The following is a 27,748-nucleotide window of genomic DNA, read 5'->3' as shown; positions in this document are numbered from 1 at the left end:
TGTCGACTGGCCGCGTGCGCCATCTTGAGAGGAATAAGAAATCTCGGGCGATGCGCGCGGCGCGCTGAGGCTGCGCTGATCGGACCCGACCGGACCGGAGCGGAGCGCTTCTCCACGGTTTGGGCCGCGCTGCGATTCCCCGATAAGGGCTGACAGGCGGTACTAGCGGGTCGGAGAGAGCCACGGCGACGGCGCATCTGCTGCGGAGCGACGCGATGGCAGGTTAGGGCTGCGAAAGTTTGTAGGCGGAGGGGAAGAGGAGGTGGAGAGGAGAGCGCGAGCAGAGGAGACAGGAGGGAGCGCGCGCGAGAGAGAGAGAGAGAGAGAGAGGGAGGAGGAGGAGAGCAAGTCACCGCTACCCTGCTGCCACCAGCGCGGCCTACCCGGGCTGCACTGCAACTTTACCCCGCCGGACCTCCCTCTCTCTCTCTCCCCGTTCAGCAAGCGCGCATGCACGCACGCATGCATGCACGCACGCACGCACAAACACACACAATCACCGTTTATAATCACAGTGCATTGAAATGTGACTCTTCTATCTCTCTCTTTGCGCCCCCCACCGCAGGGGTCGGAGGAGGGAACGATTTCCAGTGGTGTTTCTCCCAGGTGAAGGGGGCCATAGACGAGGATGTGGCGGAAGGTAAGCGCGTGCGTCTGCAACTAGCTAGCTAAGTGCGTGCTGGTTGCTTTTGTGCCGACTCCTCACGCGCGTGCTGCTTTAGCGTCAAAACCCCGGTGCAGGCATATGACTTAGCTTTAGCACGTCAGCTAACAGGGGAGCGAGCATGCTAGGCGGCTAACGGGCTAGCAAGCCGCTGCTGACTCGCGTGCCTGCCTAGCATTAGCTTAGCATGCGAGGGCGGCCAGGGGAAGTAGGGACGGTGCAGAGCTGTTTAGGCCATGCATGTTTGTTTTCCCGTCTTTCTTCTGCGCGAGCTGGAGTGTGAAATAACCCGCCCGGCTTGTTGAGCGAGTGCGCCTTTACGCACAGGCCGCCTTTACGCACGAGCCTAGCTCCAGCCTCAAGGGTGTGTGCGTGCAGGAGATCTGGAGGGAAAGGGAAGGGATGATTCAGTGCCCTGTTAGACTCACCGAGAGTCTTGCAGAGGGCTGTAGAGCAGCTGCAGTGATGAGGTGGAGAATTAGCTGAGGAGTTCATTGATGACTCGTGTTCAGGATGACTAGAAGTCAGGATTTGTTGCATTTATTGGTTTGTTTTGCACAGTAATGATGCAAATACTGTACCTCTATATTTGGGATGCATGCACACACATACACACACACACTGCCACGCAGACATGCACTCCTGTAGACCACTGGTTCTCCAGCTGTGGTACCACTGCTGCTGGTACATGAAGCAATCCTAGGTGGTACCTCAGATGACCTCAGAAAATTTGCTGCCTGAACTGAAACATGAGCAACAGACATCTGCAATGTTTTCACCTGTATTTGACAGTTTTTTAAAACAACATTATGGGATTTAGTGCTTAATAATATAGTGAAGGATAGGGGACACGTACTTCACCGCGTGGTCTCGCACGCTTACCGACCCGTGGTGATTTCGGAGCTTTCCGGGATGGCACAGAATTCAGTTTTCTTGGTGCCTTCTGTTCAGTGATGGAAACACTGGCAACGTAGTGAATCCAGGACAGAAAGCTGGATCTAAATAGTTCTGGGGATTATGATATTTGATCAAAATCGTGGTAAATTTGATAAGTGATGCAAGCGAGCGTATCGTGAATATCGTCACTGCTTAAGAAACACAGACCAACTGCAGGTTTCGTTACGGAGAGTGTAATTAGTGCTGCTGAATTAGATGAACTGCAGCCGAATTGGAGTAGAAGTCATTGTACTCGGTACAGGAGAGTATCTGAACAGCAGTTTTTTTTTTAAGAATTTGCTGCTCCTGATGCATTTTGTCCATATTTTAAAATATTCAAATAAAAAAGCTAAATATGCATCATGAAATTGTCTGAAATATCAAGATTATATCAGTAGTTTACCATATAATGTGTACACACATTTGTATACGCAAGGACCCATCCTCTAATGATGAGGCAGCTTATACGCAGCTCTAGAGCTGGCTAATTAATCTAAAAATGAATATTATTATTATTTTTTACATTCTGTTCATTCCCCCCCCCACTGTGTATTAATGTTCTCTTCCCTAAATACATACTACTGCGCGTGTAGTCACGGGACTCTTCCCATTGAGTTTACAACGTGGAAACAACGTGGAGGAGAAAGGTAAAATGTTAATTTAGCTGGGAAACTGATTAAAGGTCATTGTTTCCAGCATACACCCAGTCTATGATTTAGTTTAGGATTCTTTGTCTTATTCTTAAATAAAATTAAAACATTTTTCTTAATTAAATTTTCAGTCTGTGCTCTAAAAAGACTGCAGTAATGACGGATTGATCTATTTAAAGCGACATGTACCTTTTTTACCTTAAAATAACAGCTTCAGAGTTACGTTGATGCTCCACTGACCTGTAAAATGTTGAGGAGTGTCTCGGTCATTGCCAGTCCAGGCTTGGCTCGCTGCTAACTGCACTATGGAAGTTTGGTGGAGCTGCGTTAGACCTCCACCACCTGTAGCCCGAGTCCTGTTTGTGTAAAATCCCACCTCAGTCCACATGATTCTTTCACTTTCAGCGATTGTTCTGTGTCTCTCAGCTTGTCCAGAAAGGCATGTGTAAAGCATGTCCTCCTTGAGTGCAGATTACACTTCCTGATGTACAGTGAAGTGCCAGTTATCGCATACTGCTGCTTTAATGTTTTGGCCTAGTTCTCCTAGTTTACTGTGTTTAAACAAGCCACTGTTTTGTCTACAGGGATAGACGTAGTGTTTCCTAGTACATTGCACATTTTTTACAAAATATATCATTAATATTATACTAATATTAAGCTTTTCCGAGCATTTTCTGGAGGATAGGGTCAGTGCTTAAACAGCACTACTGAATGTTTCCTTACTAAGAGAGTAATTAGTCCTGTTTAATTGGACAGAGTGCATTCATTTAGAATAAGGGTGTGTTTATACACGTAGTTTGGTTCTAAGCAATAAATTGATACATTATTACTAATCAGTCCTGGTTTCCTTTGTATTCTTATTAATATATTTATCAAAAGGGACAGAAAGATGACGCATGACGCACATATAACCGACAGCTGCAAGTAGAGTAGAGCATCAAGTTAAAGGGTGTGTCTGCGGGTCCTGCGTGATCCAAGCAATAACTATCACTAGTGGAAACTAGTGGATCCATAAACCGGTCTTATTCAGTTCAGCTCGTCTCTCGATCGCTGAAAAGTGGCGGAAACAGCAAAGTCGTGGCTTTTAAAAGCGCTGCTGGTTAGATGGGGTAAGTAGTGTATTTGCTATGGTATGTGCACCATGTCTGTAGGTTACTCTGGGAATCGGGTTCAGTGAATGCAGCAGGTCCTGTGGATATCGGGATCAATATCTGGGCCTAGTTTCTGATTGGTCTGTCTCTATATATTATAATATATATAGTGTCTGTTTGAAAATCGAATATCAGTTCGCAGCATTGATTTTGAATTGGTAGTCGACGTTCAGGCTGCACAGTGCATCAGTATTCAGCATCATTGCAGAATGGGCATGCGCAGTGGTCACATTGCGGGACAAGCGATGCCATGTAGGGCAATTTTAATTAAATGTAAAGTTTTTATGCAGCTTAATGCAAAAGAAACCTCTGCCCTGTTCATTTTACATGACCTTTCTACAAGAGATTTTTTTTGTTGATAAAATCTATAAACTTTTAGATAGAGTTGGTTAAGACGAGTGATTAATCCAGGAATAACCAGTTTATACTGATGAGTTATACATATGCTGTTCCAAACCTGGTTAGTGCGCCCCCTAGAGGTACATAATTCAGAATAGCGAGGCTGGTTATCTGCCCAATATCTGTTAGATCACTGACTTCTGGTGAAGTCACCAGTAGTACCCCCAACCACCAATATCATTCAGCCCTAGAAAACATGTGAAGATGGGGAAAAGTGGTTTATTTTGTGGTGTTTAAACCCCTGACTGCTAGATGGCACTGTTACACTCAACAGATTCAAGAGTTCCATGACAGTTTTTCTCAAATTTGGTAAGAAACAAAAATATCGCCTTGCTTTTACAGTATGTATCGAATCAGAGCCCCTTTATTGTGATATTCATGGTATCGCCAGGTTCATACCAAATTCACAGCCCTGTTGCCTGTTGTTTTGAGCCTTTCCTGCTATTGTGTTGTGTTCTGTTCTGCTTGGCTGTGTTGTAATGTACTCATACAAAGTCATGTTACTGGCTTGAACTTCCACTTTTCAAGAAAACCCCATCACTGCTGTGTTTTACGCTGGGCTGAGTGTTGTAATCTGGCTGCTTAGGGCTGTTTAGTCATGGTATTACCAACAGCCAATGCGAAACACTGGTGCAGTAGCCTGTACTATATACTATATATACTGTGATCTGCTTGGGGCAAAAAAAGTTTTCTAAGGAACGTTGGGTCCGTTTTTCTGTTTTATGGATAAACGGTAAAGTGCCTGTTTTTTTTATTATAATTTTTTATTTGATAAAATCTATAAACTTTCAGACATTATCCTCAGAGTTGGGTTAAGACAAGTGTTTAATCCAGGAATACACATTTTATACGGATAAGTTCCACTTGGCTGTTCCAAATCTGGTTAGTGCGCCCCCTAGAGGTTAAAATTCACACAGTTCTGCTGTGTATGTAACTCCCTAACGCCTTGGAGAAGATCTTTCCCTCGGTTACGTGGTGGAGGGCAGCGACCGTCCCAGTGTTGAAACTACCACTGGTTGCAACAGTGATGTTTATAGCAGAACTGCCTCTGATTGGGTGCTTTGTGCCCTGCCCACTCCTCTTTAAGCCCCGCCTCCGATGCCTGTCTTTGGTCGGTCGGTCTGTGGGTAAAGCCATGGCAGTGTTTGCAGGTCTAATGCTGGGTGTGGATATTTGATTGTGTGATGGGTTGTTTAGTTTTATGTAAAATTTGATGTTTTATGCAGTAATTTTGTTGCTGTGAGACCTAAACGCTTAAGGCTTGTTTATGGAGGTCTCGTTGTTCAGCTCTAGTCCAGGACATTTGTGTTTGTTCAGTAGATTGTTGCGATCACAGCAACTTTACAGGAGAAGGAAATAACCTTTTTAACTTTCAATGGAAGTCAGTGTAAAAAGATTTGATTGTCATTTTGGAGCATTTCTATTGGTCCATTCATCATGAAATTTAGACACAATGTAAAGAACAACTGGCAGATTAACGTTAGATAACGTTTTTGCCCAGTAAAGTTTTTATTTATTTATTTATTTTTATATAAAGAGTGGCGGTTTGAGTGGCACCTGTTGAGAACCTCACTCCACTCTGGGCTGTGGGGGGCACCCATTGAGACCCTCTCTCACTCACACTGTGTGTGTTTGTATGGAGACACAGTTACTCAGTCTTCTCTCTCTTGCTCTGTAGGGTTGTCCTGTAAGGTCATTGCAGTGAGCCGTTGTTTGCATGCGTGTCTAGAGCTTCAGTTTAAACTAAAGTGTGAGGCTTTTATTGTGTCTAGCTGTGAGGTCATGAGGACAGCACGGAGTCGATACTGGGCCCAGACTGGTAGGAAAACTTGGGGGAAATTAGCCAGTTTTATTTTTAAGACTGGTTTGCTGCGAAATGCTCAGTTTTAGAGACATCTGTCGAGTCTAAGAGTTCTAAGAGTTTATTGCCTCTAAAAGCTCCATCGCTGAAAGTTGTCTGGTGTCTGAAACGTGCTGAACAATATCTTCAAGGGAAGATGGAGGGCTAGTTTATTTATAGGGGTATTTTTTTATCCATTCACAGCAGGACAGCTGTTCGGCGTTTTATGGCTGAGTAGTAGACTAAGGACAGACGTTTGTCTTGCAAAAACCTCACCAGATATTTTTTCCCTTTTGCAGGAAAAACTGCAAACCTTAAGTTTCAATGGAGGTGTGGTGAGGCAAGGTAGCCCATGACCAGTATGAATACGTATGAATAAGGTAGGAGGTATTACATGTAGTATTATTGTAAACAAGTTGCTTGTACATACCTTTAAATCCTGCTGCAGTGAGTGTTGGAGTTAAAAGGGAGGCAGAGGGAGCCAGGGCACCTTATCCTTTTTGGCCGGATCCACCTTCAGGGAGGGAGGGGGTTCTGGTGTCCGTCGAACCTGTGTGGCAGAAGGAAGGGAAGTAAATGCATGTGTAGAAATAAGTGATTGGTTATGTATTGACTAATGTAATAGCGGTGTGTGTGTCTCTGTGGTTTTAATATAACAGCAAAGGGCCGTCACCCCTCTAAGGAGGTATTGGTTTAGCTGGGGGCGGGGCTTAGCCTAAATGTTCAGCTAAATGTTCAGCAGGTGTGTTCAGTTGAGGTGTGTGGGTAAGAGAGAGAGAGCGCGAGAGAGAGAATGTTTGGTGAAGTGGTATATGTTACACACCAATACATGACGTCTGATTAAATGTGGTGAAATCTGGTGTTTGTCTGGTACGTTGTTGGTGGTACTTGGTGTATATTTTAGTTAGTTAGGGCTGGGCGATATGGTAAAAATACTGTATCACAATATTTATATATTTATATAAAAGACTTTCATGATCGCAGACTAAATACACTAGTGACAGATTCTTATAAACTACTATTCAGATTCTCTCCTGTACTGAATACAGTGATTTATACTCAACATCTGCTGAACTGCATCTAATTAAACCAGTCTAATCACACTGTTAGTAATGAAACCTGAAGCTGATCAGTGTTTATTAAGCCCAGTATCCTCCATATGCTTAGAAAAACTTATGACGATAACTTATCACAGTACTATGTTGCCCAGCTCTAAGCACAGTATATATTGCAGGGGAAAAAATGTTCAAAATAACTTGAATTTTGGAAATAACAAAATAACACACAAAAAAACAATGATATATATGTATATATATATATTTTTAAATAATACATTTAATACGTATATTTTTTGCTTTTTTCTTTTAAATAAATTATTTATATATATATATATATATATATGTATTTTTTTTGTTGTTTTTTAGTTGTTTTTGGTGTAGTGTGGCCCTAATTTCAAGTCATTTTACACACAATGTACACTTTTGTACAGCACAAAAGTACAGAACAAATACCAGATTATGTCAATGTGGAAAATTATAGGACATGGTGCGTACTTCACTTTGTATTCAGTGTGTTTTGTTGTTGGGTTTTTTTTGTGTTTTTATTTATTTATTTATTTTTATTTATTTATTTATTTAAATCAACACAGGGGTATATAAAGACATGTAGGTGACACTTAAAGCTCAGGGCCCGGCACTTTCCTCAGTGTGTGATCGGCTGACTGCTGATCTATGCTGATCCAGCCTGCGTTGAACCGGCACCCTTCAGTTTGACCTGTTGACCTTCAGATCACTGCCTGAAGTGTTTGTGTACATATCGCAGTGCCTGGCAGGCCTGTAGTTTAGGGTAAAGCTGTGCTGAGCAGATGTTCAGGGAAGGCTTCCCTGTGATCCAGTGTTTCTAAGCTGTTTTCTGTTAAACAGGGTTTCAACAGGGTGCTGATGTGTTACGCAGGCTGTCTCACTGTTGGTGCTTCATTGCGTTCTTTGCATGTAAACATCATGTGGTGCTGGGCTGAGCGATACATACACACGTGAATCTGGATTCATTGTAGGTTCGCCACTTGTTCTTTCCGATACCAGATTTTGAGTTAATTAGCTGATTAGAGTGTGGCACCAGGTGTCTTCAATATTTAACATTTTCACAATATTATAATTTTGAGATACTGAATTTGAGGTTTTCATTAGTTGTCAGTTATAACCATCAAAATTAAAAAAGAAATAACACCTGAAATATCAGTCTGTGTGTAATAAATGGATATAATATACAACTTTCACTTTTAGAATGGAATTACTGAAATAAATCAACTTTTTCATGATATTGTAATTTTATTTTTATCGGGGTTGTTTTGGTAACCCTCCACCCCACTGTTGGCATGCCTACCCGTTTTTGCATGTTTTCCTGAGTCCTGCAGTATCCCCAGTAGTAAGCCCTGCAGTGGAAGCGCTCTTTCAGAGGCACACTGTAGCCCGGAAACCAAGCCTCACGATTTGATTGGTGAAGAATTACAGCCCTTCATCAAAGCTGGAGCGTGTTCGTCTTTCCCATGGCTCGAAAAGTGGAAGTGAGAGAAACTGCTGCTGGTGGGCGGCCAAGCTGTTTCCAAAGCGGTTTTCCCTGCAAACCGAGTTTCTGAGCACAGACTTCCGGTTTCCTCTCTTTCTTTAGTTTTGGAGGCGCTGGTGGCTTTTTAAAAAAAAAAAATTATTGACCTTTTCTTGCTGGTTTTAGGTATTGGTGCTGAAACCAGTGCATTTCATAACAGAAACCCTCTATTTATTTATTTATTTATTTATTTATAAAATTGTAAAGAACATCACACTTCCAATAAAATTAGATGCGTTTTTTTTCTTTCTTTTTTTTTTTTATAGGAGTGTTTACGGCTTCAGCGGTTATGTGGTTGACTGTCTGTTGGCAGTCTACGTCTGTGCTTAACCCTCTGGAGTCTGCAAACGTGCCGGTGTTTCAACTCTAACTGACGTTTCTGTTCATATCTGTGTGATAATCCTGCTCAGAAAGACCGCTCAGGCGTTTACTGGAGCTGTAGACTCCGCCCTTTCTACTGCACCTCATCGCCGTATCATACGCGGTGTCTCTCTTCCGGAGTTATGAGGCTGTTAAGACGAGTCGAGATACGGGTCTCTGCCTCTGTGTCTTAACTAGTGGATTTGTGCGTGTCCTCTGCCTCTCATCTGTAACTGGTGGACTTGCGTGTCCCTCAGTGGGTTTGTGTGAAACGTACCAATGGGACCAGCGGCCTCTTGCCGTTCGCACACCAGTTCATTCGGACATGGCACTGCTTTTGTGAGGCTCGGACTCGGTAAATCTTTCAAGCACGCTGAAACAGTTTGTCCACATGAGTCTGTTTTTACAAGTTTAGGGTCAGAGATCTCTTCACACGCTGCTCTAGGTCGCATGAGGTCTCCTTATGTAAGGAGCTGAGATTGTTCTGAGCATGTTGATATAAAACATGTGGGGCTCATCTTATATGCAGGTGTCTTAAACGGCCAATTTAAGAAGATGTGCACTAAAACTGAGAGAATGTCCTTATAGACTTCAGAGGGATAAACTTATTCGGGGGGGCACGATATAAAGCTTCAATGTCCATGTAAGTCCTTCCAGCAGATACTGTGCACTTAAAAGTTGCACTCGGGTATTTTTGGATGCTTTGTTGCGCATTAAATGGGTCCCATTAAAGTCTCATTATACAGGATGTGATGTCCCCCCAGATAGATTAAATTCCATGTCTGAATCATGTTTGCATCCAGGTTAAAATCTATTATTAATGTTTTGCAGAACAGCTCAGATTCCTGGAAATAAGGAGTAAACTGCCAAAAAAAAGTTTGTGGACATCCCTTCTAATATATGCATTGTGCAAATGTACACATACACAGCTTGTCTAGTCCCTGTAGAGAAGTACTGCCAACAGAATAGGATTCGCCAGGCGTGGGCTAGAGGGGTATAAAATCCCCCAGCATGGGATGAGGTGAAGTGGGGATCATCCGATATCACTGATGCTTTTTCACTAAATGCCATCAAATCCTCACAGCAGTGCTCCAGAATGTAGAAGAAAGCCTATAATAGTGAATAAGGAGGTGTCCCAATACTTTTGTCCGGATAACGTACTAGGCGTTGACCTGTTAAATATCAGCTGGTATACCATTGCTATTGCTCAAAAATCTCATATCTTCAAAAATGGAAATTTGACAGAACTTTGGAGCATTTCTATTGGTCCAAACTGCCAGATTTACATAATGTACAAAAGAAAATGAATAAAATTGTCGGCCATGTAAAGCTGAACCATTGCTTCTGCCCCCTCTAACATTGTTGGTGGTGTCACTCACCACTCCCACTAGTGCTGGGTTGTTTACATCGGCAGGAAAGTGCTGCTGTCAATCATGGCGCAGTCAGACACGCCCCCACACAGCAGCTCTGAATCCCTGCAGCCTCTTTACCCTTATTAATTCTATTAATCTACATACAGACTCTTCTGCAGCTCATTCTCACCAATGCAACAGCCCTAGATGTTTTCTGTTGTCGTCCTCTGCCACACCCCCAGCACTCTCGCGCACACCCTGTCCCTCGCTCTGTCTCTTTCGCGCGTGCGCTCTCCTCTTCTCTCTCTTCTAGTATCTATATTTATAGCTCTGTTGACGTTGGCGTAATGTCACTGTAGCCACTGCAGATCCCTCCGAGGGGGGTCTCCTCGTCTCTCGCTCACGTGGGGGGGGGGTCCCCTCCTACCTGTCCAACATGGCCGAGCGTCTCTCCTCTCGCGCGCTCGCCTCTGCAGACGAGACGGGGCTTCTGCTGCTGCTGCGACTTCTTCTCCCAGGCACTTAAATCTCCCCCTGCTGCTGCTGACAGCCACAGGCTTTAAAGCCAGCTATAATGGCCTCTCGCTGCGCTTCAGGATGGGTACGTCTCCGTTTCTCAGCCTCCCTTTCCAGCCTAGTGGAGGTGGGCATGGTTTGTGTGTTTGTGTGGTGGGAGATTATTAATTTAGGTGCCCCCTCTCCCTTCTCCATGTGGGGCGTCACATGATAACCTCTCGCTCGTGTTTGGAGGGATGCTCTAAATTTAACTCCACGCAGGAGGAGATATCAGTGATGTAACGTAGGGATCGGTGTATGTAGAGCGCCTTCGAGCGGAGCACTAGCCCGTGCTGGGGCGGGTCATCCGTCTTTGCCTTGGCAGCGCTCTGCAGGCTAGTAACCTTCAGTGCCACTGGATTCACTGCCTGTGGTGTTTGTGATGCAGTGCTGTGCTGTAATGTGGGCTTGCCTCAGGTCTACAGTTTCTTTCTTTTTTTTTTTTTTTATAAATATCCCTCTGAATCCCCCCTCCTCCGTCTGAGAGTTGTGCTGACATGGCAGAACGGGAAAGATCGGGTTGGTTAATGACTACACCACTCTGTTCGCGGTTTGCTTAGTCATTAAATTAAACATTGGCACTGAGGAGCGACCGCCACGCGCCAGGTGGTCCCATTCGTCTGCATCGGTCAGAAAGCAGGAGACGAGAGGCAGCAGCAGTAATTGGGCGACTTGCAGGTTTGCAGACCCTCCCGTCAAAACACTGTGACGCAAGTGACTGCCAGAGCCTGCGAGACTGCTAGAATAATGGCATCACTACGCTCTCCAGCATGGGTATGTGCACGGTCCATTCAGCGGAGTCGGGGGTTTGTAGGGGTGGGTGTAGGGGTAGGAAGTAGTTGCGGTTTGATGGATTTGCACTTTTTTAGGTTGTTTTTAATGGCTATACTACTGTTCAAGCCCTCAGGCGGTCTCTGATCTGATCCGATCTCGGTGTGTGTATAAATAATCCAGTCCCACAGTTTAGATCAGATGAGCTGCTGATTAATGGGTTCAGTGAAGTCCCTTTATGTAAAGCATCAGTTTCTATAATCAGACATTCTGGCTAGCAGCATGACCAGGATTCGAACCAGCGATCCTCTGATCATAGAGACAGTGCCTTAGTCCGCTGGACTGCTCGGGCCCCCAGTCGGTATGTTCATAGATCAGACGAGCTGCTGATTAATGGGTTCAGTAAAATCCCTTTATTTTAGTATCAGTTTCTATAATCAGACTTTCTGGACTGACTGATTTAGTTTAGTCGAGACTTTTCTTAAAATGATGTTTTATAGTGTTTAATATCTGATAATCCAGACTGACTCTCCTCCCTGACCAATCAGCTCCCAGCTCCTTTACATCACTGCAGTCTAATCACCTCCTGTGTGTGTGTGTGTGTGTGTGTGTGTGTGTGTGTGTGTGTGTGTGTGTGTGTGTGTGTGTGTGGTGGTACACACTCTGGACTGGTATCTGTAGTTGTTGGTCTACTGGTGTCTAATGACTGGTGTATAGTGGGTGAATGTGCTGTAAGTTTAGGGTTTCTATAGTGTGTGTGTGTATTAGCATTAGTGTTAGCCTCCACTCGGTTCTGAATGGGCTCTTCAATGCTGGTTTATGAACAGAGAATGGCGAGTGAGCGGTTCTCTGGTTCTCCCGCTGGTAAAACAGAGCGTTTCAGTGAGTTTTATAAAGGATCAGATATTCTGATCTGTTCTCATGTTCCACTGTAAAATAGCTCCACCCTCAGTCTCTGAGCTCCGTTCACTGAGCAGTCAGCAGCGTGGTGCGGCAGACATGCAGGGTCACACATGTTTTGAACTTCAACCATGGTGAACTAGCCACGTTGGAGGAACTTCCAGACGTGGTAACCGCCCTCCTGTTGGCTGCACTGAAGCCCACTGAAGAATTTTGAGGAAAACTGAAGGCCCAGTGAGCGCTCTGTTAAACGGTGCTAGTGGTGCCTGGAGTATTGGTAGTAATGGGGGAGCTACGAATGGGGGTGGGTTGACTGTACCAAGTATAGAGAAAAAGGGAAAAATGCGACAAATTATTATTCAATTAATAATTAAGAAATGGTAAATATCTAAATTCACCTTTTTTTTATTTTTTATTTATTTATTTTTTTTTATTGGACAAACCTGAAATTTTATTGAATATTTTTGTGCCAATTTGACCACATTTATCTCTAACTGGCATCTGTTAACTCCACCTGTAGGGTAAGTTGGGACGTTTGCACTCATGTTGCTTTCAGACGAGTTGTTCGTGCTGGGTTGTGTCCGGATATCCCCAGCTTAAAGTTCCACTGGTGTTCCTGCAGAATTTCAGCCCAGCTTTGCCTTTTCTGCAGGTGCCACGGCTTCCTTGTATTCCTCAGGTAAACAATCTACCCAAATATTCAGAAGTATTGACTTCGGACTGCGTCGATTCCCACATTACCAAGCGCTCATTCATGAGGTGCGGACGTATCGACATCTTGAACACAGCCAAGTGCCTCAGTGGACTCGTTGGTGAAGAGCACCGATATAAAAAATGAACTTCGGAATCTCTGCTGAACCCTGGATGAAGATTAATACCTGCAGACGAGTCCAGTACGCTTTTATAGATGAGGGCGTAAGCGAGAGTGTGGCCTCTCTGCTATGCTGAATGATGTCTTGGCCAGTAAATCGACTGGTAGGACCGTCGTGACTGTAGGAGTTTGGCTTCCTGTGGTAGAAACGAAGGGCTTGTACGTGGTGGAGAATACGGGTCATACGAAGTGGAGTTAACGAAATAATTCACTTTAGAATTTAAAGTATTTGTGCTCATATGGTAGAGGTCTCTTCCAGCTGGGATCAGTGAAGATCACTTTTCATTATTAGTCACATGAACAGACATTAATATTAGTGCTGATGGGGTGGGGGGTGGGGGGCCTTTTACTAAAAGCTGAAAGTTACTCAGTAATTCAGAAAATAATTTGCACTGAATAATTTATACTGGATACTGAGTCATTCATTAGATGCTAAATGTGTAGAAGATACTGAATAATTTACTAATTTTATAATTGAATAAATGCTGAATTATTGAATGATGTATACTGGATTACTGAATAATTCATAGTGGTGACTAAATAAATCAGTTATTAAATATATACAAGGTATTGAACAACTTTTAGTTTCTGAGCAATGTTTACTAAACGCTTAAAAAAAAAGTTACTCAGTAATTCAGAAAATAATTTCATTCTAATTTCATAATTTCATAGAATCATTCTAATGCTAAATGTATAGTAGATACTGAATAATTTACTAATTTTATAATTGAAAAAATGCTGAATTCAATTCATTTGATGCTAAATGTATACTAGATACTGAATAATTCACAGTAGATACTGAATCATTCTCTTGAATTGAATAAATGCTGAATTACTTAATTTATACTGGATTATTAAATAATTTACTGGATTCCTGAATAATTCATAATGTATGCTACATACGGAATAGCTAATAGAATGCATGGTAAATGCTGAAAATTGTTACTACACAATTTACAGTAGATACTAAACTGCTTTATACTGGGTTACTGAACAATTCATATTACATACTAATTGTACACTAGATACTGAATAACTCGTAGTTACTAAGAATGTATACTAAATACTGAGAAAATAACAATTGAAAGTAGATACTGAATAATTCACACTGTGTACTAAATTATCTAACATGGATACTGAATAATTCAGTGCTTACTAAACAATTCTATTACTTTCAACCGTTTAAACAAGACTAAACAATTAATGAGTATTAGGTCTTAACCAATTGAACTGTGTGAACGGTGTATTGTGAGATTAAGTCCCGTTGTACTGGAGTAACATGCTAATTTTACCTCTGCTGGAGCAGTGTAGTCATGGCTGTAGGTCGTGCCAGAATTAGCTGGGGTCATTCATCTTTGCCCCTTTGCTGCTTTGGAGGACTGGGTTAAGGTGCTCTGCTCAGGCTTGTAGAAGATTCTCAGCTCTGTTGTCCATCCAGCACCTCTGAGCTGCTCCTTGAAGACAGTGATGTGCATTAACCCGACATCGCCCAAACCTTTTGTTCTGTAGGATTGTAACCATTAATAGGTAAGTATTTAAGTTAAGTATTTACAGCAGTCGTGTAAAGGTGCATTAGTGATGATCACCACCCCACCTAATCATCCCCAACTGCCCAACTTACCCTAAAAAAAAAAATTGGACAGAGCTCCATCCATCCATCCATCCATCCACCATTCCAAAGAATACAGCTCAATGCTGTGGGGCTTCATACCCCTGGCATTAGGCGGCATAGTGCCTATACGGTCACGTTTATCTGCTGCAGAGCGTCCTATCCTATTGGCAGTACTTCTCTACAGGGACTAAACTAGCTGTGTGTATTTGTGTGTCAGCAATGGGTGCAACTTAACATAGCAGAATGCATTCATTAGAACCAGGTGTCCACAAACTTTTGGACATGGTGTGTATATATTTGGTACTAATGTAAATAAGGCTGTTCGCCAGTGTTGCTAAACCTCAGCACACAGGCTATAGGTGCAGCTGTGCCAGTGATGCTTGTAGACGTTCGTTTGCAGACAGTGGGCTGAACATTCGGGGAACTATCTTGATTTGAGATCGGTCAACGCTGCTGATTTCTCCTAGGATTTGTTTTGGTATAAATACCCTCCTGTTACACTAGGAGTGAAAGCTTGGTGAAGTATTAGGCCGGTTACGTATGACTGCTGAGCGCTGGCCGCTCTGCTTCAGGAACAGGGAGTCGTGCTTGCTGTGCTCCTCTGGCTTGCCCTCCACGTAGGAGTGGAGTGAAGTGGAGTTGGGGAGTGGGTAGTAGAAGCCGATGTAGACTGAATAAAAATACAGTGTGTAGTAGTGTGTGTGTGTGTGTGTGATGAATGCTGTACAAGTGAACCAGTAAATAATCTTGTGTATTGCTTAGACTGTTAGAAAACAGACTGTTCTACCATCTGTTGGTCACCTAACTGGGTCACTAATGAGCTTTTTCCTTGTTTGTGTTTTCCAGCGGACATTATCTCAACAGTTGAATTTAACTACTCTGGGGAATTACTAGCTACAGGAGACAAAGGTGGAAGAGTCGTCATATTTCAGCGAGAACAAGAGGTAAGCTCAAAGTAAAGTAGTTTAAATAAAAAGGGGAAAAATCACGAGTATCGGTCAGTGGTGTAACGGATCACAAAACTCTCTTCAGATCATATAAAAAGACAAACTGAGACAAGTGTGAGACTGTAATTTTAACTTTCAGTCTAAATGTATTTTGTTACTGATTAGTTTGAATTAGGGACTTATTTTGACACCGTTTCTATTGGAGACATATTTTTATACGGCCTGTTTGTTTAATATATAATTATTTTTAGTCTGTTTGTTTGTATTGGTGACTTTTTTTTGACCTGGCCTGTTTGTTTATATTAAACTTTTATTTTGACAATCTGCTAGTTTGTATTGGCGACTTGTTTTGGCGTGGCCTGTTTGTCAAAATAAAAGTTTAATATAAACAATCTGTTTGTATTGGTGACTTTTATTTTGACAGACTTCCTTTATATTAATGACTTATTTTGGCAGGGTCAGTTTTATTATTAGTGACTCATTTTGATGCTGCCTGTTCGTTCGTTTGTATTGGTGAATTTTATTTTGACTCAGCCTGTTGGTTTGTATTAAACTTTTGACATTGTGTTAATGACTTTTGATATGGTCTGTATAAGTGACTTAATTGGACAGTCTATTAATTTGTATTAGTGACTTTTATTTTGACAATCTGTTTCTTTGTAAGAAACAAAGGTTTGGAACAGTGTTTCAAATGAAAAGCCCCCCTGGTTGGGGGGGATTTCAGCAGAACAAAGGCTCTTTTTTTTCTTCTATTGTTTAACGGCTGCCTCAACTTCCTGTAATTGGTCCGAACCATCTAAAAAGTGTGTTACACCATGGTTCAGTTGGTGCGGACCGAGACCACCTCTTCTGGTCTCACCAAATTTTGTACCTTCACACTTGCTTTTCTGGTGGTAGGTGTGAAGGCACCTTGCTGTTCTTTCAAGGCTCCCTTTTTAAAAGTAACCCCAATGTCTTTTACCCCCTTTTAGAGTAAAAATCGCCAACTCTCTAGAGGAGAGTACAACGTGTACAGCACTTTCCAGAGTCATGAACCGGAATTCGATTATTTGAAAAGTTTAGAAATTGAGGAGAAAATCAATAAAATCAGATGGCTGCCCCAACAGAACGCTGCTCACTTCCTGCTCTCCACGAACGGTAAGAGGTCTTACTTTCCTTAAGTTTCTGAAGCTGAAGACAGTTCATCAGCTGTTGATGGTCTTCTCAGTGCTGTGAATAGGGATGCACCGATACCAGAATTTCAAGTCTCTGCCGATACAGAGAACCGATACAGAGACCAGCTCTGACTTTAACACTGGAGTATAAACGGCTGTAAAGCCTGATCTGTATAGAGCTCCACTTTTTAAGGGTTGTACTTTTTATATCTGATCCCACATAAGATCTAATAAGCTTGAAATGTTTAGTGTTTACTGGTTGAGAAACGGCACATTTATAAAGTGTCAGAGCTGAAAAAATACAAATGGCCACAATGCAGAAACTCGTGCAGCTCGGGAAACGTAATCTTGCTAAGCTTCACCAAACAGCTTTTTAATTAGTGCTTAAAATTGACATTTTAGAGCAGTGAAAAAACACCAGTTTAGAAACAGAGTACTTCTGCAGCAATTTCACCCTTCAGGTTCACGTCTCTGTGTAAAAAGCTCCTAAACTTCAGTGTTTCCTTTAAAAACAAGCTGCTGAAACTCAACTATTGGTTTCAGACCCAAAAAACACCACATGGAGACACAAAGTGCTAAAAGTTCCATTAAACGTCTGTTTAATGGTAATAACTGTTTATGACTGGCTGTTACTGGTTGTTTAAAGGTTTGGCTTCATAATAAAGTTTATAATGATTAATAAATAAAAATAAGAATAAATGTAGGGCGTCCGTAAGCTTCATGGTATCGGTGCTCTCTATTGCGGGTACGGATGCTGCACACACTGGCTGTAGGTGCCAGTATCAGCACCGATGTCTCACCCTTAGCTGATCATTGTCTGTCTCTTTTCCTGTACTCTAAGGAGACCTGACAGTTCTGGCCTGTAATTCTTACCCTGTTGTTTTTCCTCTGAAAAAGATAAAACCATAAAGCTGTGGAAGATCAGCGAAAGGGACAAACGAGCGGAGGGCTACAACCTGAAAGATGAAGACGGACGTCTGAGAGATCCGTTTAGAATCACAACACTAAGGGCAAGTTCATCCGTCCCACTCGCGTCACCACGCTCCCTTCGGACTCGGTTTCCTGTCTCCTGTCTCTGTTTGTGTGGAAGCGTAGAAAGAATTCTTGCCAGAAGACAATGGGCAGCGCGGACCGCTGACGTTAAATGATGAACCGCCTTCTGGCCTTTTGGTTCAAGCATATACCTTCAAGTATTGTGTGGGGAAGTTACGTAATGTTTAAAATGTAGGAGTTCTCAGCCAGAGGTGAGCCAGATGGCAGCTGTCGTCTAGGCTTTTCTACCCCACCGTCTACCATCAACCATGAACACTGTTAGAAATCCGGCGTCCAGGAGACAGATTCAGGAGTCAGGAGACTGGATCTTCAGTTTTGATGAGTTTATTGATACACACAGAGATGTACAACTCGATCGGTCACGGTCAACCCAGTGTGATTAGGGGTATTTTGAGAGGGCCTTATATACATTGGAAATTGTGGGAGGAGAAAGGTTGATGAGGAGTTTAAGGAGGGGTAGGAGGGGGATGAAGGATAGGTCACTTGGAGTATCAACAATAGGGGGTGATAGTTATCACTTTAAAGAGGGGTAGGAGGTGGGTGAAGTTGAGGGGGGTTGATGGTATACAAAGAGAGAGAGTGACCACTTTAGGCCGGCAGACGAAGGGTAACAAAAGGTGAGACAAAGGATTAAGATAACCATTTGATAACAAGTTGAAACCACATGAAAGTAATGTTAGAAAGGGCCATATTTTCTCTCAACACGATGGAAACTCCAGTGTCCTCTGCCTTTTTAATTCAGCATTAGCCACATTAACGCGTTTGATGTAGCCGTTGTTTCATCTAGGCCGGTCATGCTAGCTCTTATTTTGGACACATTTTGTTCTAAAAAGAATTACTATGAACGATATTGTCTTTGTTTGCCTCTGATACAGAAATTTAGTAGTAAAGATATCAATATCACGATTAATAAACATTGTACCTTAATTATGATTAATGAATGATTATATAGGATGTTGGCTTAGCATTTAAGGGGCTCCTCCATGTTGCCTCCATTGTTGCTTCCATGTCTGCAGACTGGATGGTGGGATGAGTCACATGCAGTAGTATGTTTTTAAGGGGACAGTATATAAACACATACAGTGGGAAAGAGTTTAAATAAAAATAATTGACGATATTGATTTTTGAATTTTTTTCTTCATTTTGCAGAATATTTAAATAAGTAATAAATTAAATATTTTAATTCTAGATTTAAATGTTCAGGCTTCTCCTCCAACAGGGAGATAAGAGTCCTTTATTAGTCATACAGTGGGGAAATTCAGTGTCACAGCAGCAAAGGGATAGCAAGACACTCATATGCAAAAACGTAGATAAATGACCAATATATATTCAATATAAATAATAGAAGTAAAAAAATAAATAAAAATAAATAAAAACAATATTATTTACAGGTAATTGCAAATTGACCCTTAATTGCACATATGGGGGGGGGGGGGGGGGGGGGGGGGTGTAAACACAGAGGGCAATATTGAGCTCAGGGAAAATGAGGTCCTGTCTTTGTTTTACGAGAAGTCATTAAGTAAACGTAATTATCGTGACTGGTCCTCAGCTGAAATCGAAATGTCTTCATTGCCATAAAAGCCTAACGTTTGAGTGTTTGCCGCTGTCTGTCGTCCACAGGTGCCTGTGGTGATGCCGATGGACCTGATGGTGGAAGCTAGCCCACGCAGGATATTTGCAAATGCGCACACGTATCACATCAACTCCATTTCAGTAAATAGCGATCATGAAACATACCTTTCTGCAGATGACCTAAGAATAAACCTATGGCACTTAGAAATCACAGATAGAAGTTTTAGTATCCTTTTTCAAGTCCCAAGTCTGTCCACCCACAACGAACCTGTGAATGTCGCGTTTGCTCGTTTGGTTGTGAAACACTTTGGTTTATGAGGAGTTCTTTATCCCTTATGTTCTGAAGCGAGGTCTATAGCCGGTCTCTGAAACCTCCACTACACTTTCATTAAAACTGAAACTGCTGGGAACCTTTTTTTCCCCCCCCTTTTCTATTGAGGTCTCCAGTTCAGCTCCCAACACATGGGGATAGAGCAAAAATGTGGACGGTCTGGGGTCCCTGAGGACCAGTTTGAGAACCACTAGCTTAGCTTGTGCATGTCTGGGGTCGGCATCATTCAAAAATCCCTCCTCTTCAAAATGCTATGATTTTTGCTGTGAGGAGCTGAATAATGCAAATCTGTTAATTAGCTCTGATCTTTAGAGCCAGAGTTGTCAATTAATAAATCTTTGATCTTTTATTAATGCATAAAGCCTGTGCACAACTATATATTTATTCATTCATTTATTGATTGATTGATTGGTTGGTTGTTGTGACCGTTTTTGGCCCTTGGTTGGTGTTGCTTTCCTTCACTGCTTCCCTCCTCCAGACATTGTAGATATAAAGCCTGCCAACATGGAGGAGCTGACGGAGGTGATCACGGCTGCAGAGTGCCACCCTCACCAGTGCAACGTGTTTGTGTACAGCAGCAGCAAGGGCACCATCCGTCTCTGCGACATGCGGGCGGCAGCCCTCTGCGATAGACATAGCAAATGTGAGTAGACCAAACATGCACTCATGTGACATTGTTGCTCTCGCGCACACATGCTTTCTCACTCTTTTTACTCACACTTGCTCTCGCACATGCTATCGCACTCTTGCTCGTTCTTGTTTTCCCTCTTCTGCACTGTTTTAAAATGTTTTTTTTAATAAAAGCTCACTTGCGCACTCGCGCTTTCTTTCTCTTACACACGCTCTTACACTCTCTTGTGATCGAGCTTTCTTGCGCTCACACATTCTCACTTCTGTGCGCTCCCACTTTTTCTTTCTCTTACACACTTGCAGTCACGCTGCTCTCTCGCACTCTTGTCCGCTCTTACTCTCTTCTTTTTTTTGCTCTTTCATTCTCTTTTGCCCTCACCCACGAGCTTTCGCACTCCTGCACTTTTTTCCCCCTCTCTCTCTCTCCTGCTTTCTCGCATGCTCTCAAGCTCTTTTATTTATTTAATTATTTTTTTATATTTACACTTTCTTTTTTGACGCTCTCGCTCTTCTGCACCTGCGCTCTCTTTTTCTCACTTGCCTTTTCCCACACATTCTTGTGAGCTCTTACTCTTTTGCTCTCGCATGTCTCTCTCTTTAGCGCTCTCATTTCCTTCATTCTTAGACTTTTGATTTCTTGCTCTCGCTCTTCTGCAATTGCATGCTCTCCCTTACTTCTCACTTGTGCTCTCTCTCTCTCTCTCTCTCTCTCACATATGTAACAGAACGCAGTATGACCACGTTGATGGTTTCTTTCAATGCAGCGCCGCTAACATGCTCACGGTCGGCTATGCTATGTTATTTTTGCAGTGTTTAGTGGGACAAAACGCTGTGCCCATTTTTGAAGTGGGTTCAGTATATTTTTGGAACAGAGACCCTAAACTTTCCATCCAGAGTCCTTAAGGACGTTTAAAAGGGAAAAGAGGCTCGTCATCCTGTGATGGTCTGCTCTTTTTTTTTTTTTTTTTTTTTTTTTTTTTTTGGATCTCAACACCAGAACCCAGCTCTCTTGATCACATGAGGCCGTGAGCTCTGGCTGCTTCAGTGTAGTTCTGAAGTGAGGAGACTGTTTGTTTTCTGTTTAATGTCAGCAAGTCTCTGTTGCGTAATCACTGGATTATGCAATTAATCTGGTTTGTTCGCTGTGGGTCAAGAAAACACAAATGGTGTCCTTTTTTTCCCCCCTCAGTCTCAAGCAGCAGAAATGCACACAGGTCACATTTTTCCATTGATGTAGAAAACACACTGCTTCTTTGCACTATAATTAACCTGATATTACAGTGTGATGCAAGGTCATCCACAGACATGCAGGGTGCACTATTGAAGTGTGGGTACATTTTAAGGATGGAAAGAATTGACTCATTGATTTACTGTTATTACACTGTTTAAGCCATTTAAACCATGAGCAAAGTGGACTTTTTCCACAGTTTGTCTGTTACTAAACGTTTTGACTAATAATTAATTTACAAAAAAAATTAGAGAGGTTTGATGCATCATACTACCTTCTCCATGCTTCCTGCCAGAGGGAGTGATGTCACTGAGTGCAGGTCACGTGTTTTTGTTAAAGATAAAAATCTATATATTAATAATAATGATATGTTTTTTTTGAATGTATGTGTGTGTATATTAATAAATAAAACCTTTATTAATTAATAAAACTTAAACTTTTTTTTTTGCGTTGAGAACATTGGGACAGAGTTAAATGTAATTTCAGTGGTTCGTCTATGCAGGTGACTCTCTAACTGTTGATATTAGCACAAATCCCTGAAAATTAGACTTAATTATTTCAAAATTATTATTATTTTTTAATTTGAAAACTTGTCTGTTCCTGTCCACCCACCAAAGTTTTCGAAGAACCCGAAGATCCGAGCAGCAGGTCGTTCTTCTCAGAAATCATCTCCTCCATATCTGACGTCAAGTTCAGCCACAGTGGCAGATACATGATGACCCGAGACTACCTTTCCGTGAAGGTGTGGGACCTCAACATGGAGAACCGGCCTGTAGAGACCTACCAGGTACTGAACGGCAAACGTGCAACAACACCAAACACATCCTGAACATGGCAGCATACTAGGATCAGCGGATTCCTGGACAGGGTGGATTTAAGGCCAATTTGTTGGTATTTGTTGCCCAAGTTGGACATTTCACAAGTAAGGTTATACACCTATCAGCCAAAACATTAAAACCGCTAACAGGTGAAGTGAATAACACTGATCATCTGGATCCAGTGTCACTATCAAGAGGTGGGATTTTTATTTATTTATTTATTTACATTTACAGCATTTAGCATAGGTGGGCCAATGTAGTGTTAGGAGTTTTACCCAAGGACTCTTATTGGTGTAGCACAGCATAGTAACCCAGACTGGGAATCGAACCCCAGTCTCCCACATGGTGTAATTGCTCACTGGCAGGTAGAGGTGTTATCTGTTGCGCCACACCAACCACACGTCTACATAATAGCACGTGAACAGCAACACTAAACTGGGATGGCCAGATGACTGGATAGGAATATCTCCAGAACATCAGGCAGGCAAAATAATCAGCCATAACATTAACACCACCCTTGTGCCGCAGCAACAAATCTTCTCCGTTCGAAGCATGGGGACTCCCCAAGACCTCTGGAGGTGTCCTGAGGTATCTGCCAACAAGACTAACGTTAGCAGCAGATCCTGTAAGTTATGAGATGGGCCCTGCATGAGCCTAATGAGTCTTAGATGCCCCTTAGCCTGTGCCCCCTGAGCCTGTACTTTCTTGGAATCCTCCTGCTGCCTAATATATCCACCCCCTGACAGATGCCACGGTAGATCACTTCACCTGTCAGTGGTGGTGGTGATCTGGGCGATTGGTGTATACAGAAGTATCTTCAACCTGCAGAACGTCCTGTACAAAAACACAGAGGCTAACATTCCAGTTAGTTCCAAGTTTCAGGTTGTGAGGCGTGCGAGATGATCTGTGGCGGTTGCTTACTAAGTTCCTGACATTGTGTTTGTAGGTACATGAATACCTACGTAGCAAGCTGTGCTCGCTGTATGAGAACGACTGCATTTTTGACAAGTTCGAGTGCTGCTGGAACGGATCGGACAGGTACGAGATTTAACGTCTTCTTATCATAAGAGACATAGTAGCTAAACCTGCTTACATAAAGGTGCTACAAATGGTCCTTTATAACTGGTGTCATAGAAGCACCATTATATTAGCTTTCAATTCAGCTTTATTTGTATAGGTTGTCACAGGGCTCTTCTCTTATTGTCCTTTACCTTCTACAGTGCCATTATGACCGGCTCCTACAACAACTTCTTCAGGATGTTTGACCGGAACACGCGCCGAGACATCACACTGGAGGCGTCCCGGGAGAACAGCAAACCGCGCGCCACGCTCAAACCGCGCAAGGTTTGCACCGGAGGCAAGAGGAAGAAGGACGAGATCAGCGTGGACAGCCTGGACTTCAACAAGAAGATCCTCCACACCGCCTGGCACCCGAAGGAGAACGTCATAGCGGTGGCTGCCACCAACAACCTGTATATATTCCAGGACAAAATTAACTAAGAAAAGAAAAGTATGGTGGGGAAACAGCAGAGAAAATCCAAACCGAGAAATACCCCCACCTTAACACCCCCCTACCCCCCCCTCTCTCTCTCTCGGCACAGGACAAAGGACACACGATAAACAAACAGACAGAGAAACATAATAAATCTCGTACTTTCCATAGCCTAGTCAAGAGAAGCCGCAGCCTTGTTTCTTGTTCTCCTAACAGAAGAATCGATGCACTCAAATTTTGTGGTTGTTTGGTTCTTTCACGCTTAGCGAGGGAACCCAGAGCGCGATTCTGTTGCTCACGCCCCGTCAAGAGGGGCATAGTCAGGAACCCTTAAAAAAAACAAACAAACAAAAAACATTAAGTAAAAAAATGTCAAAATTGCCCCTTCAAAAACCAGGAGAAGGCCAACACCACCCACCCTTATCCACCTCCCCACCACCACCACCACAGCCCCGCCGAGCAGAATCAACAAGCAGCACTCAACACAGAGGCCAAATCAACCTTTCAGCGGTCACCAACGTCTTCGATCAGTCTTTTCTGTTCTTTTTTTCAGTCTGAGCCTTAGTTTTTTTTTTTTTTTTTTTTTTGGTTAGTTTGTTTTTGTCGACCAAGACCGTTGAAGACCCAAGGAAACGAGCGTCCCATTGTCTCCTCTTTGTCAGAACCACCATAATCTGTCTGTCGCCTGGGAGCCCTGGGCTTTCTGGGCTTTTTTTTTTTTTTTTTTGGGTTTATATTTGGGGGGGGGGGGCTTGTCAATGCCCGTCAACATTCCTCCCCTTGGCCTCAATCCCAGGCCTGGGTGTTTTACCTTTTAAGCACTTAACCACAGGTCTCCATTTTGGTCAGTGGACAGATTGCAGATCTTCGTTTCTTCGTTTTTGTTTTGTTTTTCGTTTGATTTCTCATGAATAGTAACATCTACTCACTGACTGTGTCTATATAAATATATATACATATAACCACACCGTCTGGTGTCAAAACCACTTAATAAAAGTAACAAAACTACAAAGAGGAAGCGTTTTTTACATTACGAGCAGGTATGTATGAGGTTTATTTGAGTATTATTATTATTTTTCTCTTTTTAATGACTTTTTTTTTGGTTTTGTTTTTTTTGTTAGTTAGATTTTTTCTTCTGTATTTGCATGTAATCTGCGCTAAGTGGGTTTGGAGCGCGCCAGTAATGAAATGTGAAGTCATCCTGCTGATCTCTAAGCCAGCTGCTTAAAGGGGAGGAGATCCGCCTAAAACGTGTGGCTAAATCGACGCTGCTGCATTCCCCCGGACCTCGGCAGAGAAGACTCTCCTTGCTTCTGTGGTTCGCAGTCGCCCACTTTCCTGTGAGCCTGTGAGGCAGGAACGCCAAGGGGCCACTGTCTGGCGAGGCAGAACCCCTCCAAGCAAGAATGCTGAGCTTTACCCTGATCCTGAGGTGGAAGTGCCTCCGTAAGCAGCTGGTTCGGAAACGATTCTGTATAGTACTACTTGAAGCTGCAGTTGCTGCACTGTACAATTGAGGACATTTGGCCATTTTAAGTGTCAGTATTGCCGTCGACCCTCCAAAGTCCAGCTTTGGGCGTATATCTGTTTTTGAAAAGGGATGCTGCAGCCTTAAATCTCTCTGTATGACTATAGCGGGGAATCCCATACTGATTCTCTATAGTAACCATTAAATATTAAATGCTATCGTTAACACAACCCCCAACGCCACACCCTCATCACCAGTCTTTACCCACAATCCTTATTCCCATCGTTCCCTATGCGTTAATGCATTACTCCAGTCCATCGTTGCATATCGTGTCGCTGTTGGGCAAAAATCCTGCATCTCCAAACCGAAAAATTGCGATTTTACAGGAGGAGAAAAAAATAACAGCTGAACTTTCAATGGAAGTCAATTAGGAGCATTTCTATTGGTCCATTCATGGTGAGATTTGGATACAATGTAAAGAACAACTGTTTCTTGATTCCTAATGTGTCAAAAAGGAAAAAAAAAAAAAAGACCAAAATGGAGATGCACGTTTGTTTGCGGGACAGTGACTGTACGTACTTGCTGCTACAGTATGTGTGGCTTCGTGTTCGGACACTAATCAAGTGGTCAGTGACGAGAAACGTAAAACGCTTTCAAAACCCTGATCCATCAAAGCGGAGTCGAGTGCCTCTTCTAAAGCTTTTTCTCCAGTCAGATCTGGAAGTCAGATGCGGAGCGGCCCGTGTGCTGATTTGAGGCCCAGGACCCGCGCAGGTTGCTGAGTAAACACAGCAAGACTGTAAGACTTAACTTTTGTGTGTAAAATCAAAACCTTAGTCTCGTGTCAAGGCATCGGTTTATCGGAGACAAGACGTGCGGATCGTGCGCTGCTACATTTTGACAGGCAGCGACAAAACCTTGTGATCCAAGAAGTAAAATTTAAGAAATATAAATTAAAAGGAGGGGAAAAAAATGACAAACTTAACTGAACGGTTGAAAAAGTACAAAGTTGTATAGCTGATTGTGACGCTCTATACATTCGGGAACGGTCAGGTCAAAGGGACGCACTCTCTCTGGCCTTCTTCCTTGTTAAAAAATGATGATGATGCTAACATTGTGGAAGTGTACACTTGTTTGATTATTTTTGACCAAAGTTAAATAAATTTTAATTGTGTTTACCTGAGTTTGGGACGCTGCTCGCCACTTATTACGTCTGTTTAATGAGGGCTAAGAGAGCTGTTTATTTTATTTGCTTGTTTGTTAAATAACTGACATAAAAATAAAGGTGCTAGAAAGGCTTCTTTGTGTGATGCCATAGGAGAACCATTTTTGCGAGACATGAGGAATAAGTGTGTAAAGAACCTTTACATCCGCTTTATTATTATTATTATTTATCTGTAGTTTAGGGATGTTTATAGGAAAGAACTTGCTGATATTTAATACTGTGATACTGTAAGAAAGGAGGTGTGTGTGTACATACAGTGGGGAAAAAAAAAAGTATTTAGTCAGTCACCAATTGTGCAAGTTCTCCCACTTAAAAAGATGAGGCTGTAATTGACATCATAGGTAGATCTCAACTATGAGAGACAAAATGAGAAAAAAAAAAAAAAATTCTCTGAATTTTAAAGAATTTATTTGCAAATAATGGAGGAAAATAAGTATTTGGTCAATAACAAAAGTTCATCTCAATACTTTGTTATATATCCTTTGTTGGCAATGACAGAGGTCAAACGTTTTCTGTAGGTCTTCACAAGGTTGGCACACACCGCTGCTGGTATGTTGGCCCATTCCTCCATGCAGATCTCCTCTAGAGCAGTGATGTTTTGGGGCTGTCGGCGGGCAACACAGACTTCCAACTCCCTCCAAAGGTTTTCTACGGAGTTGAGATCTGGAGACTGGCTAGACCACTCCAGGACCTTGAAATGCTTCTTACGAAGCCACTCCTTTGTTGCCCTGGCAGTGTGCTTGGGATCATTGTCATGCTGAAAGACCCAGCCACGTTTCATCTTCAATGCCCTTGCTGGTGGAAGGAGGTTTGCACTCAAAATCTCACAATACATGCCCCCATTCATTCTTTCATGTACACGGACCAGTCGTCCTAGTCCCTTTGCAGAGAAACAGCCCCAAAGCATGATGTTGCCACCCCCATGCTTCACAGTTGGTATGGTGTTCTTTAGATGCAACAAGTTGTGTTTGTACCAAACAGTTCTACTTTGGTTTCATCTGACCTTAAGACATTCTCCCAATACTCCTCCAAACAATCCAAACTTCAGACGTGCCCGGATATGTACTGGCTCAAGCAGGGGAAGTGTGTTACTGAAGGTAACGCCTTTGTAACGTTGGTCCAGCTTTCTGCAGGTCATTCACTAGGTCCTCCCGTGTGGTTCTGG

General features: G+C 42.6%; 1 protein-coding gene across 3 annotated transcripts; it reads left to right on the top strand.

Moving 5' to 3' along the window:
- On the top strand, positions 1-26,541 carry ppp2r2d (protein phosphatase 2, regulatory subunit B, delta). 3 transcript variants are annotated; one of them, XM_072667130.1, is made up of 10 exons: positions 1-222; positions 566-640; positions 15,512-15,609; positions 16,584-16,749; positions 17,664-17,776; positions 19,440-19,617; positions 20,201-20,365; positions 22,198-22,367; positions 23,345-23,436; positions 23,619-26,541. In XM_072667130.1, the coding sequence occupies exons 1-10, from the start codon at positions 216-218 to the stop codon at positions 23,896-23,898; spliced, it is 1,344 nt and encodes a 447-aa protein (XP_072523231.1). In that variant the 5' UTR covers positions 1-215; the 3' UTR covers positions 23,899-26,541. The 3 variants fall into 3 exon arrangements, 2 of the variants coding, with proteins under 2 accessions (XP_072523231.1, XP_072523230.1); XR_011978202.1 differs by lacking the exon at positions 1-222 and having other exon boundaries at positions 258-640; positions 23,619-24,930; positions 25,053-26,541; XM_072667129.1 differs by lacking the exon at positions 1-222 and having other exon boundaries at positions 258-640.
- The last annotated feature ends 1,207 nt before the right edge of the window (positions 26,542-27,748 follow it).

The sequence above is a fragment of the Salminus brasiliensis genome, chromosome 22 (assembly GCF_030463535.1).
Source record: "Salminus brasiliensis chromosome 22, fSalBra1.hap2, whole genome shotgun sequence".
Classification (NCBI taxonomy): domain Eukaryota; kingdom Metazoa; phylum Chordata; class Actinopteri; order Characiformes; family Bryconidae; genus Salminus; species Salminus brasiliensis.
Note: the sequence above shows the minus strand (reverse complement) of the source record. Positions and strands in the feature narration are given on the sequence as shown.